We start from the raw sequence: 19,370 nt of genomic DNA on the forward strand, positions 1-19,370 counted from the left end.
AACCATTTTGATGGACTGCTTAGACTTATGCATCAATCTACCATTAATTTCTTTTTTTCATACCCAATCTCACCCACCTGCACATATTATATATTATATAATATGGTTTTTTTTTCTTCCTAAAGGATCAATTTACAAACATCAAAATCTAAAGGATCAATTTACAATTTTCCATTTAACTATAGGTCCTTAATTCTAAAGACACAATAGAAAAATACTTGGGGCAAAGTTAATTATATTAAAATCTTGAGGGTATTCAACAAGTTATACTAACCAAATATTTAAATCAACATTAACAAAGATTGGAAATCTTATCCAGCAGATCAAGTATACAAATGTCTGAATATTGTTTTTCCAACCACTTGGTCTTCAACTTAGCTGGATCTTGTGTGAATTGTTGCACCATTTATTGCTCATGATCCACATGACATCACCATGAAAGAAAATAGTTACTATAATTAACATGCCTGCATCAGGAAATTGTTTCAAATAATTGATGAATCATTCTAATTTGGCTACCCATTTCACCAAAATGTACCACAAGGCAGCTCACCAAAAAACCAACAAAATAGAAAGACCAAATTTCTTTACAAAAACAAGCACTAGTTCCAATAAGTTAATGCCAATCGGCTTTAGCTCAATGCAAAAGAGTCTTGACCTGCAAATTAGTGGTCTCAGTCAAATTCAACTCCTATGATACCTTGGTAGTATATGTGAGAAACACCCCTCCGTCTTGTAATTTAGACTATCACTTGTATTAAAAAAAAAAGTTCGAAACACCCACCAAACTTCATCTACCATTATAAATGCCGCTAGCTGGTAGCTTTAAGACTTTCCCCTCATAAACGCCGCTATAAATTGGTGAAGATATGAATATTTTTTCCTAAAGCGGAAAAACCAGAATTTATTGCTTTCAGCTGTACCAAACCGTCCCACCTCCCTTTCTGGTTCTGGTTATTAATTATAACATTCACCAAAAAGCTTTCAACACCATAATATTACCATAGCTATCCAAATCGTTCTAGCTAGCTATCTCTTCATCTTGTATAGGTTCTTTCATTTTAGCTAGCTAGCTTGCTTACTTAGCTGAGTCGGGTAAAAGGGTTGATGGATTTTATAGTGAAGGTTGAAGAATCAAGGCCGGCCGCAGACGGGAGGCCATCGGCGGGGCCTGTGTACAGGAGCATTTATGCTAAAGATGGGCTCATGGAGTTGCCGGAGGGGTTGGAGTCTCCATGGCAGTTTCTCAGGTATGTCTCTCATCCCATTTTGGAATTACTTGCTGTTGTTGCACTTGCATGTGTCGTGCGTTATATGTGTTACGGGGTTAATAATTTACGTTAATTTGAGTGTCACATTTTTGTTGTGAATGCATGCTTAAATGTTTGTTTGGATCCTGAGTAAATGGACAAAAACTTTCCCGGAAAATTTGGCATATTTATATGGATATGATGTAGAAACAAATTGCATATTGTCTTGTTTTAAATTTTCTCACTTTGATACTCGGGAGAAAAGGAGAAGATAAAACCAAAAGGAGGTAATTGTGTTTAAGCGTATCGATCTAGCTTGACAGTTTGTTCTGGGCTAAAAATTAACCAAAAAAGAAAAAGAGAATGGCCCATGCAGGTCTCGAACCTGCGACCTTCGCGTTATTAGCACGACGCTCTAACTAGCTGAGCTAATAGGCCATTTGATGATTTCCCCGTACTTTTTACTACTATACTAAAATGGGATAGAAAACGTCATGTCGTGCTGATCGAAAAGAAAGGTTTTTTTCTGGTTGTGGTCAGCCAAAAGAAATGTTAGAGAAGCTGAAGCAGAAAACAAAGAAAAAGAAGCTTGCTTTTCTACTAATCCACGCTCTGCAACTCGAATAGCACAAACCCTGTTCTTAGTTTTCTAGAAAGCTTAAAATCACTGGAAAATTGCAATCAATTCAAAACATATTGTAATTCAAATTCCTAGCGTGAGTTCATGGCTGAAACTCTGCTTTTACTGGCAGCGACTCTGCGAAAAAGTATCCGAACAATCCAATGCTTGGTCGGCGTCAAGTCAAGGACACAAAGGTACCTTCTTTTTGAGCAACAGCACGAACCCATTGAAACCCATTAGCTCTTTTTTTTCTTTCCAAATAAGTTTATGAAATGCCAATTTTGAATTTGTTTAATGGAAATTGCAGGTGGGTCCCTATGTATGGCTTACATATCAAGAGGTTCATGATGCAGCCATTCGAATGGGTTCAGCCATCAGGAGCCGCGGTGTCAATCCTGTAAGTCACGTGCCTATTGAGAATATATGTGTGTGTATGAATGCATAAATTAATGTGTTATTGTAATTTGCATTAAAGTTTGACATGCAATATGTTATGTTGTGAATGAAGAAAAGAAAAGATTTATAATTGTAATGTGATGTTGTTTAGAGTCGATGCAAGTTGTTAGTGAAAGTAGTAGCTGTGAAAGGTTGGTGTTTATCATAGCAAAAGGAAAAAAATAGAAGGAAACTGACATTGGTGTTTTATATTTTTGTATCTTTTAAATGTATACAGGGAGATCGTTGTGGTATATTTGGATCAAACTGCCCCCAGTGGCTTACTGCAATGGAGGTAAATACTGTATTTCCTATTTTCATGGATCATGATTGGCTTCATGTTCATGCATTGCTCACTTGAAGGGAGAAGTTGTCAATATCGGAAGGAAATTCTTTGACAGGTTGAATAACTGTAATGCTTTTGTGTTTTCTTGATGTTTTACAGGCCTGTAATAGCCATGCCATAACCTATGTTCCGCTGTATGACACCCTTGGTATGTTTTCTTTCTCTTTGTCAATGATCATCAGTGCTTATATCACCGTGAGTTTTAGAGTTTCTATACATTTTCTTCCGCAATATAATTTCCAGTAGCAATTGGACTCCAATGATGGTGGTCGAGTTCGATTGAATATATGACATTAACTTTTCATGATTTTACGTAGAACAGGTGCTAATGCAGTTGAATTCATCATCAATCATGCTGAAGTTTCCATAGCTTTTGTTCAAGAGAACAAGATCCCTGCTGTAAGTTATCTTTCTATCTATTTCCTCATGATCATGAGTACCTTCTCTTTATAGGATCATCATAATTACTTAAATGTTCAAGGCTACTGATTTCTGATACCGTGGTACTAAAATCTTCCTAATCCAATTCCATGGCATCAAACCTCAATATAAATATAAAGACGAACTTGGCTTTGTGTATTTTGACCCTCATTAGTTTAATAAATATATGGTATTTTAGTTGTTTCCGGCTCTCTTTCTCTTGTTTCATAATGTCCTGCTCATATCGAAATGCTTTGTGCAGATTCTGTCATGCCTTCCAAATTGCTCTACGCATTTAAAAAGTAGGTCATATGCTATTTCCTTAGAGACTTGAAGTTTAAGGTGAAATTTCAACGGATGGTATCTCAGTTATGCATTTGTTTTGTTCAGCAATTGTTAGCTTTGCAAATTTTTCTAGCACGCAAAAGGAGGAAGCTGAAGGACTGGGGGTATCTTGTTTTTCTTGGGAGGAATTCTCTCAGTTGGTAATTTGTTAACACTATTTTCTCATATAAATTCTCTTTTTTGGTAAAAGATTGGTAAAATGGTTTTCAATAATGTAGAACCACCTTTCCTCATCTTTTTTCAGGGAAATTTAGATTGTGAACTACCTCCAAAACAGAGGACTGACATTTGCACTATAATGTACACAAGTGGAACAACTGGAGAACCAAAAGGTGTTGTTATTACTAATGGAGCAATTATGGCAGAAGTATTGTCTGTGGAGCAAATACTTTTTCTAACAGATAAAGTGGTAAACAACTGAACATAGATTACTATTTTCATAATAAATGAGTTTCCTAGCCTTTTTACGATATATATCCTTGGAGTTTCCAAATTAATGATTATGCTGCCTCTTATTTGCACCTTTTTTTTATTTTAACTTTTGGTTTCTCTTTCCAAGTTCTGTGATTACAATGAAGTATTACCTCTAGAAAGTTGTGAACATGATTTGTTGTTAAGTTTATCAATTGAACTCAATGATTATTTCCTCGCGCTAATCAGATGACATTGACACTGAAATTGATCACATGATTATTTCAGTGTACAGAAGAAGATTCGTATTTTTCCTTTCTTCCTTTGGCCCATATATATGATCAAATTATGGAGAGCTATTGCATCTACAAGGGTTCCTCTATAGGCTTCTGGCGAGGAGTAAGTAATAAAAGTAATTTATTGCAGTGATTTCTTTTTCTTACACTTATATGTTTCAGTCAAAAGTTCTCTTGGTGCATTACCAACTTGTTCCCAATGTGATTTTTTACTTTGAACTTGAAGGATATCAGATTTCTAATGGAGGACCTTCAGGAACTAAGGCCTACTATGTTTTGCGGGGTCCCTAGAGTGTATGATCGCATATACACTGGTAATGCATGCATTATACTGAACTATATAGATATATGTCCTTGAATTTTGTTATTCTAAATATTTGGCCTAAATTTTCTTCGTGCAGGTATTGCTAATAAAGTTTCATCTAGTGGTGCGTTGAGGAAGATGCTGTTCCAATATGCTTATAACTAGTATGAGTGACGATAAAATGGAAATATTTTTGTTTGCATTTGCGTCTCTACAATAAAACTAATGAAGATTTAATTGACAGCAAGTTGGCAAATCTGGAGAAGGATCTGCCACAAGAAAACGCAGCACCTCTCTTGGACAAGCTTGTCTTTGATAAGGTCAGTCATCCCATCTTTCACCATTCCATTCTTGAAATAGCTGTTTTACATTCTAACGAAGTGTTACTTGTGGCAGATAAAACAAGCATTAGGGGGACGAGTTCGTATACTGTTGTCTGGTGCTGCACCTTTGCCTAGGCATGTGGAAGAATTTTTGAGGGTCACCGCCTGCAGTACTTTGTCACAAGGATATGGTATGGTTGGATGAATATCTGCTAAGTCATCTAGGAAATATATAGAATCATATAAATGTTGTTAGGTAATCTTCATAGGTTTTGCAGTGACCTTTATATTTGGCCAAGAAAAAAGAAAAGACATTGTGATGCGGACTTGACCTAGTATGAATTCATTCTCATCTTTGAAGAAGCTGGTATTAATTGTTTAACTGATGAAATCCAAAGCATAATTTTGAAAATACAGGAAAATTTATAAGATATTTACTTATCATTACAACTATATGTGCATGATCTAGGATGTACCATGTATGCAAGATCTTCTAGTCAGTGACGCGAGCTTTTTAAATTTTGATGCACAACACATCAACTGTAGTTTATAAAAGTTTTCCTTAATAAAAGAGCTTTCCATCAGCTTGTTAAGCTCTTTGACATGTAGGCCTCACTGAAAGCTGTGGTGGATGTCTTACGTCTATTGGCAATGTTTTTCCTATGATGGGAACTGTGGGTGTCCCCATGACAACTATTGAAACAAGGCTTGAGTCAGTGCCAGAAATGGGATATGATGCACTTTCCAGTGTGCCACGTGGAGAGATTTGCCTGAGAGGAAAATCCTTGTTTTCTGGTTACCACAAGCGACAAGATCTGACAGAGGAAGTCCTTATTGATGGGTGGTTTCACACTGGTAAAAATTCTTACAATAGTTAGCCATACAGTTGAATGAAATAATTTACTTGCTTCATGGTCAGTCTTTGGCTTGTCAAAATGTCACCACTGTGCATGTTAGAATGTTTTGTTGATGGTTAATTGTTGCATTAAAAGGTGGTATTTCTTGACTTTGAGTGGATTGCAGGTGACATTGGAGAATTGCAGCCTAATGGAGCAATGAAAATTATAGATAGGAAAAAGAATATATTTAAACTGTCTCAAGGTGAATATGTTGCTGTGGAAAACATTGAAAGCAAATACCTGCAATGCCCTCTTATCACATCGGTACGTTGCTTGTTACTACATCCAATAGAAGTAGAACTATTTCCATACATTAGGACTCGCCTCTGTTTTCCTGCATTGACGAGTTTGTATTTTTGGTTTAATTTGTGAAAATTTCCTTCTGGTTGTTTTCCTGTTTTCTAAAGTTGTGGATATCTGAACTTTCCTCTGGTTTGCAGATTTGGGTTTATGGGAACAGCTTTGAGTCGTTTCTTGTTGCTGTGGTGGTCCCTGACAGAAAGGCATTGGAGGATTGGGCAGCAGAGCATCATTTGACCGATGATTTTAAATCATTATGTCAAAACCTGAAGGCAAGAAAATACATTTTGGATGAGCTCAATAGTGTTGGTCAGAAGCAGCAAGTATGTAGATAATTGTCTCAACTCCCTGTTTCTAATTCGATGCTTTAATGTCTACTCAATCTGACTTGGGTGACCTTCCTGCAGCTTCGAGGTTTTGAGCTGTTAAAAGCAGTTCACTTGGAACCAAATCCCTTTGACATGGAGAGGGATCTTATAACTCCAACATTCAAACTGAAGAGACCACACCTACTTAAATATTACAAGGTATGCCTTCCGCTCTCTCTTTCTATATATTGTCTTAAATCTCCTCACTGTAACTGTGCGACTTCCTTTTCAAGCACCTGGTAGGCCTTCAGTTTGCCACTCACTTAATATCCTTTCCCCACCCTTGCGGCTGTGACCTTGGATTATTTCTTAAAAGAAATGAATTTCTGTTGCTAATGATCAAGTGCTATGCCATAAACGGGTCTCCCTCATTCTATAAATAAATCTCTCTCTCTCTCCCTCTCTCTCTCTCTCTCTCTCTCTCAAATAGTAAAAGCTGACTTCGTCAAGTGAATGTTAAGTTTATAATTTTTGGAATATCATCTGCAGGACCGTATTGATAAACTGTACAGTGAAGCAAAGGAAGCAAGGGTATGACAGCAATGTCGAAAGCCGGAAGCTACTGGAGAAAACCTTTTTACCACAATTTCCCAAAGATGTGATTGCTGATAGTGGGCAGGTGCTACCCACAAAGACTCTGGATTCAGATCCCTGTGAGTCCGTCCAAGTTAGTTTGTGTAAAAATAAAGATAATATGAAAAGTTCTGGTTTGAGAAACCATATATATATTATTGGTCCCAATGTCAGTTATTTGTGCTTGCAAATACACACAGAATTGCTATATTCATTCACTCTTTCAGTATGAATGTCAGATATATTGGACAAGAAATGATTTGCTTCCCAAACCATTTGTATGGAAGTTAAAGACGATAAAGAATTAATGGCTACCAATGTAAAATTATCTTTGTGGCTTTCTTAGTTTTCTTTTTCATCAACAAATCCACTCAAAAAGAAAAAGAAAAAGTTGCCAACAGGGGGGTTTGAACTCCCGTGGTACCTTGTTAGTGTGTGTGCAAAAACTCCGCTCCCCATGTATCTTAGACTATCGCTTGTATTCAAAAAAGAAAAAGAAAAAGTTTAATGTAGAATTAAAGGACAACACTGAAACACACCAACTTCTACGCGTATGAGCTTTTGTAATTTTAAAATTTTTCCACTACGCGAATGAGCTTTTGTCGTTTTGGATTTTTCCACTACGCGTATGAGCTTTTGTCGTTATGGACTGGAAAAGACGTTTGAAGTTTCAACAAAAGAACACTGGCCCTTCCTCTTTCTTTGTTTCCTTTCCTTTCCTTGTCTTCCCTTCACCTTCATCGACTTCGCTGTGTTCTCACAAAGGAAGTTGAAGCTCGCAGCTTCCCTCGCTCATAAGATGCTTTCTTATTAAATTAAAAGAAACCCAGAGGCCATGCCCTTCCCAGCTCTTTGATCAGCCTGTTTACTTCTCTGGCACGCAATCAAACGACAGTCATTCAATGACATACGACGTCTTCCTGAGTTTCAGAGGCGAGGACACGTGATTCAACTTTACTGATCATCTGCACAGTAATTTGACTCGGAAGGGAATTAGAACCTTCATAGATGATGGTCTTAAGAGAGGGGAAGAAATATCACCGGCCCTTCTCAGAGCGATCGAAGAGTCGAAGATTTCCATCATCGTGTTCTCCGAAAACTATGCATCTTCGAAGTGGTGCTTGGATGAACTCGTCAAGATCCTTGAGAGTAAAGAAACAAGGGAGCAAATAGTTTGGCCTGTTTTTTACAAGGTGGATCCGTCGGATGTACGGCATCAAAGGGGCAGTTTCGGTCAGGCACTTGCTGACTATGAATGCGAGTTCAAAGATGACATGGAGAAGGTGCAAAGATGGAGGAGAAGTCTTACGAAAGCAGCCAATCTGTCCGGATGGTGTTTCATTAACGGGTATATATTTATTTTCAACCACGCACCTTAGCTGCTTACTGAACTTGTTTATTTCATTAACGGGTATATACAAAGGCATGGCGGAGCCAGGAATCTTACCACACGGGGTCTTAGTGTAAAAGTCCCAATAAAAATTTTACCACATGGAATCTTACCACATGGAAAGACAACATTGGAGATATAAAATAAAAATTATTTTATTGTTCCAATTACTATTGCTTCATGGTGTGTGACTAGATTTATGGTTTGTAACTTGTGAGGTTTATTCTATACCATTCGTGTCAACCCTTATTGTGATCCGGCTTCTAAATTGGCGGACAACAAGTATAGGACCATTGATTTTCCGTTTGAGCCGGCGAATGGAGAAGTGAACACAGGACCATTTGAGTTTTTGACAGAGAGGGTGATGGATTTGGATGGTTTTTTCACATACATAGATGTTTGTGATGTTTCCTGTCAAATTGAGGATTGGAAAAGTAGGGAATTAATTAATGCTGGCATTATTTTTGAAAAGCCTCGAAGATTGAAAAGTATTGTAACTTTGAAATAATTTGGGGGCATCCATGGACATGGTTGGAGAATAATGTGATGTGCTCTTCCCAAACAAGACAATCACTTGATTTCAGTCTTGAAATTTGATTAACTCTAGTCTGAGATTACATATTATTTTGCCTCAATGGTATCTCGATTAATTAACTGATAAATGAAAGAAATAACTATATCTCAAAAGAGAAAAGAAAATGAAGAGATAACTATAAAAACATGAATAAAATAAATGAATAAAAACCAATAAAGTAGTGACTATTGAGTTGATTGAAATTATTAGATTCCTTCTTGCAAGCTTTCCCATAAAACTCAACCAAGCTTTAGAGTTAATTCAGACGTGGCTTCTCTTCATGATAGTCCAGCTTCCATACCCCATTTCTTCAGGATCATTCTAGATAAGACTTCTAAAAACACCAGAATTGTAAGCACCTCTCTCTCTCTCTCTCTCTCTCTCTCTCTATTACTATGCTAAGAATGTTTTCTCTTAACATGTTCTGTTCTACAGAAAATTCCAGTTAAGTTTTTGATGAGATATGGAGAGAATTTATCAAGTCCTGCACATCTTAAGCTTCCAAGTGGTGCAGAAATGGAAATAGAACTCACAAGATGCAACGATGGTTGGGTTTGGTTTGACAAGGGTTGGCCAGAGTTCTCAAAGTTGTGCTCTCTTGACTATGGTAATTGGCTAGTCTTTGGGGGTTAGAATGAAGGAATCGAGTCTGGAGAGAAGCAATGGCTAGAGAAGGATGTTGGCCCCTTTTTTTAATTTTTTTTTATTTCAGACCTGGCCCAAAACGACGTCGTTTTGTCCAGGTAATTTAAAAAAATTCCCTGGGCCAAAACGACGTCGTTTTACCCAGGCTGTTTTAAAAAGAAAAAAACACAGTCCCGCGCGCAGGCCTTCTTCTTCAGCTTGCAGACCCTTCTTCTTTTAGTCATTTCATCGACCACTTGGCGTGCAGCTCCAAGAGGTCGCACCAGCAGCTCCAAGGGACCTCTAAGCTTAATTCCATGGCTTCCAAGAGGTCGCACCAGCAGCTCCAAGGGACCTCTAAGCTTAATTCCATGGCTTCCAAGAGGTCGCGCGACCCCATTGACCCCACTGTGGCTCCGCCTCTGTTTGTGTGTCCTTTGAACCTGATCCTTATACATACAAACTGTCTAGTTTTTCGATCCCCAAATTAAGAATTATCCCTGCAAAAAAATTAGCAAAATCTGAAATCGTACCATTTGATTATTACCATGAACATCTTGTAGAGGAAAGGTTGTATTAATCTATTTGTTGCCGCATTTTTAGATGACTAAATATTTCGGATTTTGGTAATTTTTTGATGAACGGATTTTGGTAATTTTTTATAAGAGTGATCCTTGAATAATGTCCTTAAAAATAAACGGCTCATGTTATCCGAACCTGTGATCCATTTTTGTAAATAGTCAAAAGGGGATTCCTTTTAGAAGTGAGTTGTACACACACACACACATATATATATATATATATATATATAATATTACAAAATGTTATTCATCATTAATCTTTCGCATATTGTATAACCTTGCAGGCATGAATCAAAATTTATTCACAACATCGTTGAAGCGATTTCATTACAAGTATTAAACCATGCGTATTTGAATGTAGCAAAGTACCCAGTTGGAATAGAGCCTCGTGTGCCTGAGATAGATAAGCTTTTGGGCGTTGGAGGAAATGATGTTCGCATGGTAGGGATATGGGGCACTGGTGGAATAGGTAAGACAACAATTGCTAAAGCTGTTTATAATTCCATCGCCCATATGTTTGAAGGTAGCTGTTTTCTAGATGATGTTAGAGAAAGATCAATGCCGTATGGAGGCTTAGTCAAACTACAAAGTATTCTTCTTTCTGAGATTCTAGGGGTGAAAGAAGTAAAGTTAACCAATGTTGACAAAGGAATCAATGTGATAAAGAAAATGTTGAATGGTAAGAAGCTTCTCTTAGTTCTTGACGATGTGAATCAATTGGACCAATTAAACAAATTAGTTGGAAGGTCTGATTGGTTTGGTTCAGGCAGCAGAATTGTTCTAACGACAAGAGATAAGCATTTGCTAATTGCTCATCAAGTCAATCTAATATATGAGGTTGAGAAGTTAGATCATTATGAGTCCTTAAAGCTCTTCACCAGTTGGAATTCATTTTCAAGAAATGGACACTTAGAAGATGATTATGCGAAACTTGCAAACAATGTAGTAGACTATGCTGACGGTCTTCCATTAGCTCTGATGGTTTTGGGTTCACATCTATGTGGGAGAAGTATAGATCAATGGAAATATGCATTAGATGGTTACAGAAGAGTTCCTAACCGAGCGATTCAAGAAATTCTCAAAATAAGTTATAATGCACTAGAAGATGCGGTGAAGGAAGTTTTCCTTGATATTGCATTTTTCTGTAAAGGTCTACGCGAGGATTATGTGATACAAATACTAGAAGGTTGTGACCTCAACCCTAAGTATGATCGTGAAGTACTTGTGGAAAAGGCTCTTATAAATATTACGGAAGATGGCCGCATTTGGATGCATGACTTGATAGAAGAAATGGGTAAAGAAGTAGTTCGCCAAGAGTCGCCTACTGAGCCCGGAAAACGTAGTAGGTTGTGGTTTCATGAGGATGTTTACCATGTTTTAACAGAAAACACAGTAAGTAGAATATAGAATTTAAAACATTTTATTTTTATTTCACAAAAAAATTGTCCTTTGCTAATAGTATTGCTTTTTCATACTAGGGAACGGATAAGATCAAAGGTATTATGGTGAAGTTGCCTGCTGGGCTTGAGTCAGATGAGGTATGTTTGAATGCTGAAAGCTTCTCAAAGATGAAAAATCTTCGACTTTTTATAAATCATAATGCGCGCTTGTCTGGAGAAGTTGATTATCTTCCCAATGAGTTGAGGCTCCTTAACTGGCCTGAATATCCGTCACAATCTTTGCCAGCCAATTTTAATCCAAAGAAACTTGTTGGTCTTACTTTGCCTCGCAGCTGCATTTTACGACTGGATTTGCAATTCGAGGTATTTAAAATGACTGGTATTTTTAGGAGTTCATTTTTTTCTCTTTCTTCTTAGCATGTTGTAAGTTTCTTTAAAGCTGATGATGCGATCTTCTCTCTTTTTCTCCCTGTTTTGTGGAACAGAGTTTGAAATTTATAAATGTGGAGCACAGCAAATTCCTAAGAAAAACCCCTGACTTCTCTGGAGTCCCAAACTTGGAGAAGTTGAATCTAAACTATTGTACAAGTTTAGTTGAGCTTCATCGTTCTGCTGGATTCCTTCATAAGCTTGTTAAGTTGAGTCTTACGGGATGCCGTAGTCTTACTCTGTTTCCAAGCATTGTCAACTTGAAATCTCTGCTGCAGTTGAATCTTGAAGGTTGCATAAGTCTTGAGAATTTTCCTGAAATTAAGGGGAATATGAAATCTTTGAAATACCTGGATCTATCGAAGATTTCCATCAAAGAATTGCCTTCATCGTCAATTCGACATTTCACTCGTCTAAAGATATTGAATTTAAGCGGATGTGAAAACCTTACAAATCTGCCATGCAGCATTTATGAGTTGAAGCACCTAGTGAAAATTTCTGTCCGTAAATGCTCAAAATTGGTTTCGTTTCCTAAAACGGCGAAGTCTGAAGATTCAAGGAGTGCAGAATCACTTTTGACTCTTCACGGAGGCAATTTAGCGTTTCCCAGGCTATCTAAATTCTATGTGGGGGGATCCAATCTTTCAGACATTGCCGATTTCCTTCTGACTCTTGATTGCATGACCACATTAACTAGCCTTGATCTATCAGGAAGCAATTTCGTTAGTCTTCCCGTATGCATTAATAACTTTGTCAACTTGAAGAAACTTCGGTTGGATAGTTGCAAGAGACTTAGAGAAATTCCAGATCTTCCAGCATTGCAATTTTTAGATGTGAGTGATTGCTTATCATTGGAAAGAGTTTCAAAATTGTCCAACATTTTGGAACGTAAAGAGTCTCAAATGTTCAATCTAATGAAATTGACTAATTGTTGGAGACTGCGTAACAATCTGGTTCGAATTGCAAAGAAGAAAAATATGTTCATAAATCAAGTCAATCTCTTCTCTCTCTTTCTCTTGTCTCACCGATCTGCTGTCGAGGTTGAATTTCCAGGAAGTGGAATTCCAAAGTGGTTCAGTTGTCGTGAGGCATGGGTACGTCCTGGAAGATACCAATCGATCAATCCTCCAAGGGGAAAGGACAGTAGCATTCAAATGTGATTGGGATGATAAGGATTTGCATCCTTCTTACATTCTCAAGCCCGTGGGTAGAATTCAGTGATTTATTTTTGTGATTGTTTGTGTTAATTCCACATGATTGGTTTCTTAGACTTCAATTGAGTTTTGAATGGTGGATGTTGGAATGGTGCAGTCTTGCTCTATGCAACATGAGATAAGAGGAGAGGAGACTGGTTTGCACCCTATTGTTTCAGAGCAGATGATGTCCACTAGGATTGTGTTTTTTATAGCAGAACAGATCGCTGTTTGGCTCAGCCTTAGTTTCTCCTTGGTGTTGCTGCATTAGTTCTCCTATTGTTGTTGGTTAGGGCTTTGCATGTTGCCTCATGTTGGGGAGCGAAAGACGGAAATTAATGAAGCTGTTGTTCCAGAGGAAATTGAAAGCTCGTCCTTCATTCGATGTAGATACTTGTGGACTTAAAGAAAGGGGGTGCAGTCATCAACCCCAACAATGCTGTCCAAGTTCAAGAGTTGTTTTCGCAAGTTTAAGAGGGGCTTTCACAAATGCAACTACTGCTAATGAGGCAGTAAAGCTCCGGTCCAGGCCCCTTACCACACAGGCGACACAATCCCTAGTGATTATTTCTGCCCCCGCATCACGAGCACCATCCAAGTCGATATTTTTGACTGATTCCTCTGGTAGGAGCAAAGTGCATTCATCTATGGGTTTCCTCAAGTCTTCTTCCGTCTTTGATTTAACCACTGATTCTTGTACTTTCAAAAAACTTTGCGGCTCCAGTTGAGGCTTGTGTTATGACAGGGATTGGATTCACTTGCAGACCTCAGAATACACTTTCAGAATGGGCTTCCAGATAGCCCAACACACACAGGAGATAATGGTCAGCTCTTTCTTCTCTGTTTGCCCCTGAATTTCCTGTGATGATATATAACTGTCAAGGCCATTGGTTAAACCTGGTCACCTCACCTGTGATTTAAGTACTCCTGAATATAGCCTAGAAAGCTATTTTGGCTATTTTAGCTAATTTTGAATATTTTATCGTTGCTCCAACAAGCTACCAAAGTACAGTTTTGTTTCATTTTTGGTACACTATTGTAGGGCGAGCTCAAGATAATTTTTCCAAATAACCATTTTGCATAAGTTAATTTATCCATCAATTTATAAAAGTTTATTCACATTACGTACTTGATCACTTCTTATGGACTCATTTCAGGATAATTCTAATCTCGTTCATTAAAGATAATGACGTTTTTAATGCAGATGACATTGGCCAGCCAGATAGGCAATGAAAATCATGCAGAGGAAGAAAAATGAATCGAATTTAACTGTCTCAAGGTGAATATGTTGTGGATAGCATTGAAAACAAACCCCTGCCCTCTTATCTCATCTCTTTTTATTTGCCTCAATAGATGAGATTCTGTTTGTTGGGGTCTTAGCACTAATTTCCACTTTCTTTATTCGAATCTTCTGAAGTTTTGAATATGTTGATTTCCCAATTGGTTCACAGGTTTGGTATTTTGGGAACAACTTTGAGTCTTCTCTTCTTGCTGCGGTGGTGCTTGACAGAAAGGCATTGGGGGACTTGGGGACCAGAGCATGCTTCGACCTGTTATTATGTCTAAACCTAAAGGCAAGAAAAAAACATTTTTGATGAGCACAAAAGTAATGGTTAGAAACACCATACTCAATGCCCTTTTTCTAATTGCATGCTTGCTGATGGCTGATGTTTACTCGTCAGAATTCAGAAACACCATGGCTGAGCTTCGAATTTTCTAGATGTAAAGGGTCTTCATTTGGAACCAAATCCATGGCCATGTCATCATCCTTGATAGTGCTCCCAGCTGGGGTGTTGCAACTTTGTGACTCGCATATGATTGGTTGGATGAAGCATATACGTATTGTCAAAATATGATGAACCGCATAATAATTGGACTTGTGTTGACCACGGTGGGGAAAATATGCGGATAGAGTGTTGATGCCGGAAATATGAAAGTGAAGGGATCCCGTGTTGCCACCTGTTTTATGTAATGAAGTGCGAGCTCCTTACGGAAATTCCTCCAACACTCATAATGAAGAGATGGACAAAGAGTGCCCAAAGCGATACATGTACAGAATGTTTCGACAAAGGCAAAGACACTACCAACAAAGGTGTAAAAATGGCGAGGTATGGAAGTTTAAGTGCTATGTCAAACAAAGTATGTTTTTATGCATCGAAGAGTGCAGATGGTTATGCCATGTTGAGAAATGAGTTTAGTAAATGGGAGGGAATTTGTGAAGGCTTACGGGAAAAGGAAGAAGAGACAAGTCTGAAATTGGGTAGTTCTGGGCAATGTCCTCAAAATATTGTGAAAGATCCAAAGATCGTTAAGACAAAAGGCAGTCAAGCAAGCCAGGGTGGAACGCGCAAGTGTCGACAATGTCATTTGTATCGCGGATATGGACATACAAAGCGTACTTGCTCTCAAAGAAACTTGCATCCAAGTAGAATTGCAGGTGTGAATATCCGTTCAGGGAGTGAAAGCTATCAGTATAGTACTGAGAAAAGGCCGTACCCGGACATTAGCTACAGTTATGCTAGTGAAACGGGTTCTCAATGCAGAGGCAACTATGTGGTTGATTTGTCCGGTTCTGATAGCTTTTCTAGTGTAGACCGAACGAGTTCTACCCCCAACATGGACGATGGTTTCTCCTTCGACAATGGTGAACCTATTTCCAAATCTACTGGTTCTACCCAAAACAATTGTAGTTTTGGAACTTGGTTTACATGTAACAATTAACATTAAATGTAGATTTAGTGATGGACAAGATGCTTTCATATGTTTGATATATTATTGTTTTATGTATGTATTGTTGAGAAACTGTGTTATGACTTGTATGGGGTGCTTGGATGGAAGTTTTATGTAGGCGGCGGTGATTCAAAATACATAGCATCAGAAAGGATAAGGGGCAATTATTTTTTCAATATTAGAATCGGTAAATACCAATTATCTGAAAATACTTGGTATTAGAAAATTGTTGGGCCGAAAAGTGCAAATTACATTCCAAAATATACCCAATTTCGTAATGAAATTGTTACTTGCTTTTGTTTGTGTTGGCTATATACCTTCATTAGCTTTGTGTTTACAGTCTTAAAGGTTTTGCACATAGCCGGTCCTAATTTGCATTAAAAACATGCAATTGCATGACAGTGACGCAATGCATTAGTGACTGTGCGCAAATGAAAATAAGAAATTTGTGTTGGCTATATACCTTCATTAGCTTAGTGTTTACAGTCTTAAAGATTTTGCACACAGCCGGTCCGAATTTGCATTAAAAACATGCAATTGCATGACAGTGACGCAATGCACGAGTGACTGTGCGCAAACGGAAATAAGAAATTTGTGTTGGCTATATACCTTCATTAGCTTTGTGTTTACAGTCTTAAAGGTTTTGCACACAGCCGGTCTGAATTTGCATTCAAAACATGCAATTACATCTCAGTGACGCAATGCACTAGTGACTGTGCGCAAACGGAAATACGAAATTTGGATCCGATTTTGTTGTATAGGCAGCATTATACATATTTTTTTGACTATAAATAAGGTAGGGTGAAATGAACCGAAATACAGAGCATGAGAAACTGTTAGGGGCAATAATCCAAACAAATTATATTGCAAAATGACCAATTATCGAAATTACCTAGTAATAGAAACTGTCATGTAGGGCGAATCAAATTCCAAAATATCCCGAATTTCGTTAACCAAAATATGATTAACCCTAATATTTAATAATAGACATAAGGTCATAATAAAGTATTTACTTGCTTTTGTTTGTCTGTGCGCTATACATTAATTAGATTTGCATTTTTAAGCTCTATTTAGTTTGCCCACAGCCGGTCTGCGTTTGCATTGCAAACATGCAATTGCATGACAGTGCTGCAATGCAAGAGTGACTGTGCGCAAACCTCTAATAACGAAAGGGGTGTGTTCATATTTTATTGTACATGCATAATTAGACCGAATTTTGTGTACTATAAATCGAATGCCAAAATGAACCGAAATACAGAGCATGAAAAATCGTAAGGGGCTATTTCCAAACATATTATATTACAAAACGAGCAAGTATCGAAATTACCTAGTAATAGCCATTGTCACATAGCTCAAGAGGCTCATATTAAAAAAATTCCTGAATTTCGTTAACCAAATTGTGAATATCCTAATATTTAATAATAGACATAGGGTCATAATAAAGTATTTACTTGCTTTTCTTTGTGTTTGCGCTATACATTATTTAGGTTTGCATTTGTAAGCTATGTTTAGTTTGGCCACAGACGGTCTGCAGTTGAATTGCAAACATGCAATTGCATGACGGTGATACAATGCAATAGTGACTGTGCGCAAACCCCTAATAACGAAAATTGGATAATATGTTGTTGTACAGGCATACTTAGACCTATTTTTTAACTATAAATCGAAGGGCGAAATGAACCGAAATACAGAGAATGAGAAACGATAAGGGGCAATAAAGTGAACATATTATATTACAAAATGGGCCAATGATCCCAAAAATGTAATCGTATCCATAATTTACATGGTTTTCTTTATCTTTCGGGTACATGAATAAACACTTTTATCACCTTTGCGTTTTTGGTTTGTGGAGTGGTGTTCTGCATCCGGATCACCCTTAGCTGCGGCCCCGTCCTCATCCTCATCCTCATCCTCATCTTCTTTCTCTTCGACCCAAACTTCGTCTTCATTCTCCTCTTCATCTTCCTCTTCTTCTTCCTGTTCTTCTCCATCTTCCTCTTCATCTTCTTCTTCCTCTTCTTCCTGTGCTTCTTCATCTTCCTCTTCCTCTTCATCTTCTTCTTCCGATGCGTTCTCTTCTTCTTCCTCATCTTCTTCATGCTCTTCTGGTACCACAATTTTGGACTTTCCTTTTCTAACTATGTCCTGTTTACATTTTGTGCGATACTCCTATATACAGCGAAACATTGACATATATAAATAATAAATTTTGTTCAATTTTGTTGTGCACACGAGTGATGATGGTTTGCATTGCAGAATGTAACATATGATTTAAAATTGCAAAATTGAACATCTTCTAAATCGAATGGGGCAATGGAGGTAACAAACTTACAGGTTCTGCATCATCAGCTAGGACGTCTTTACTAATACCCGAACTTGCAATGGTTGTCCCCATGGTGTTCTTCAATATCTCCTATTACAATATAACATCGATCATATTCATTCTTGGTATGTTATGTCAATATAACATCGGTGATGTTTGTTAATTTTCTGAAATCACTATGACATGAAGTTGAACTGACTTACAATCTCTTGCCGCAGGCGCCTGATCTCTATGCTTGCTTCCAATGAAGTTGAAAATAGTATGGCATTCAAGCCAGCATTCAGCTCCAAAAGCTCGGTTGCAGCTTTAGCAGTTATCTACATTCAGGCACATGCAATTACAACAATCACCACTGGAAGGCATCAATTATGAATAAATTATGCAATGGAAACTACTTACATGCATTACGCTAGCAGGTAATGGTAGATCAAGGCTATCTTGTCCACGGGGTATCCGCAGAAGTTGACTTCCATTATCGGCGGTCCAGCTTGGTATTCGCACTGACCATGGCTGAGGAGAGATGTTTCCTAGTCTTATATTGGCACCTTCAAGAGTTCTATGTTCTCCTTCCTGTGGAATTTAGGTATCATTGGATCATATTTGAAAAATTATATCAATTTAAAGCATAAAGTGTAAGTTCAATGAGGCGTGTTCAGTGTAGAACGTACCGCTTCACGTAAGTCCTCATAATGATGATACCTTATGTACTCATCTCTGTAGTGGGCATAGTCGGATTAATTTGCAAGCCATTCTGAAGCTGGGTACCCATTAAATGCTTCCTCGACTTCTAACTCATCAGTGAGCTTATAATCGGAAAGCATTGTCCTCGGTGGAATTTTGGGTACTCGAGGTTCTCGTTCCTCGGAAAAATCTCCCCAACAAACTTACTTTTTGAAACTAACGGTGTATTTGTTTAAGGGAACGCAAGGGGTGTGTTCGTTCAGTAAAGTTTCCCGTTCCCTGGAAAAATCATTCTAACGAACTTACTTTTTCAAATGAACGGGGTATTTGTTCAAGTGAACGCAGGGCCTGTGTTCGTTCAGTAAAGTTTCCCATTCCCCGGAAAAATGTCCCCAACTAACTTATTTTTTCAAACGAACGGTGTATTTGTTCCAGGAAACGCAGGGGGTGTGTTCGTTCAGTAAAGCTTCCCGTTCCTCCGAAAAATCTCCCCAACAAACTTACTTTTTGAAACTAACGGTGTATTTGTTTAAGGGAACGTAAGGGGTGTGTT

General features: G+C 37.9%; 2 protein-coding genes, 1 non-coding gene and 1 pseudogene across 4 annotated transcripts in view; 3 read left to right on the forward strand and 1 right to left on the reverse strand.

Annotated features, from left to right (window-relative positions):
• The first annotated feature begins 890 nt into the window (after window positions 1-890).
• On the forward strand, window positions 891-7,148 carry LACS2 (long-chain acyl-CoA synthetase 2). Its single transcript, XM_021978166.2, has 19 exons — window positions 891-1,250; window positions 2,003-2,066; window positions 2,180-2,269; window positions 2,546-2,602; window positions 2,753-2,801; window positions 2,976-3,052; window positions 3,336-3,375; window positions 3,464-3,558; window positions 3,663-3,827; window positions 4,118-4,228; window positions 4,352-4,439; window positions 4,527-4,593; window positions 4,674-4,749; window positions 4,826-4,943; window positions 5,362-5,607; window positions 5,776-5,915; window positions 6,092-6,274; window positions 6,359-6,478; window positions 6,809-7,148. The coding sequence occupies exons 1-19, from the start codon at window positions 1,108-1,110 to the stop codon at window positions 6,854-6,856; spliced, it is 1,977 nt and encodes a 658-aa protein (XP_021833858.2). The 5' UTR covers window positions 891-1,107; the 3' UTR covers window positions 6,857-7,148.
• Window positions 1,615-1,688, reverse strand: TRNAI-AAU (transfer RNA isoleucine (anticodon AAU)). The gene has a single exon. It is a non-coding gene; the product is annotated as a tRNA-Ile (tRNA).
• A 400-nt stretch (window positions 7,149-7,548) lies between the features above and the next one.
• Window positions 7,549-13,174, forward strand: LOC110774282 (TMV resistance protein N-like; annotated as a pseudogene). Its single transcript, XR_015826287.1, has 4 exons — window positions 7,549-8,240; window positions 10,346-11,453; window positions 11,540-11,824; window positions 11,947-13,174. The product of XR_015826287.1 is annotated as a TMV resistance protein N-like (transcript).
• Window positions 13,175-13,572: 398 nt separating this feature from the next.
• Window positions 13,573-19,370, forward strand: part of LOC110774281 (putative CoA ligase CCL6) — a 41,317-nt gene continuing 35,519 nt past the window's right edge. The window contains 1 exon segment of the mRNA XM_088245434.1: window positions 13,573-13,707. The gene's annotated coding sequence lies outside the window, so the exon portion shown is untranslated.

The sequence above is a fragment of the Prunus avium genome, chromosome 8, assembly GCF_965620075.1.
Source record: "Prunus avium chromosome 8, drPruAviu1.hap1.1, whole genome shotgun sequence".
In the NCBI taxonomy this organism is placed as follows: domain Eukaryota; kingdom Viridiplantae; phylum Streptophyta; class Magnoliopsida; order Rosales; family Rosaceae; genus Prunus; species Prunus avium.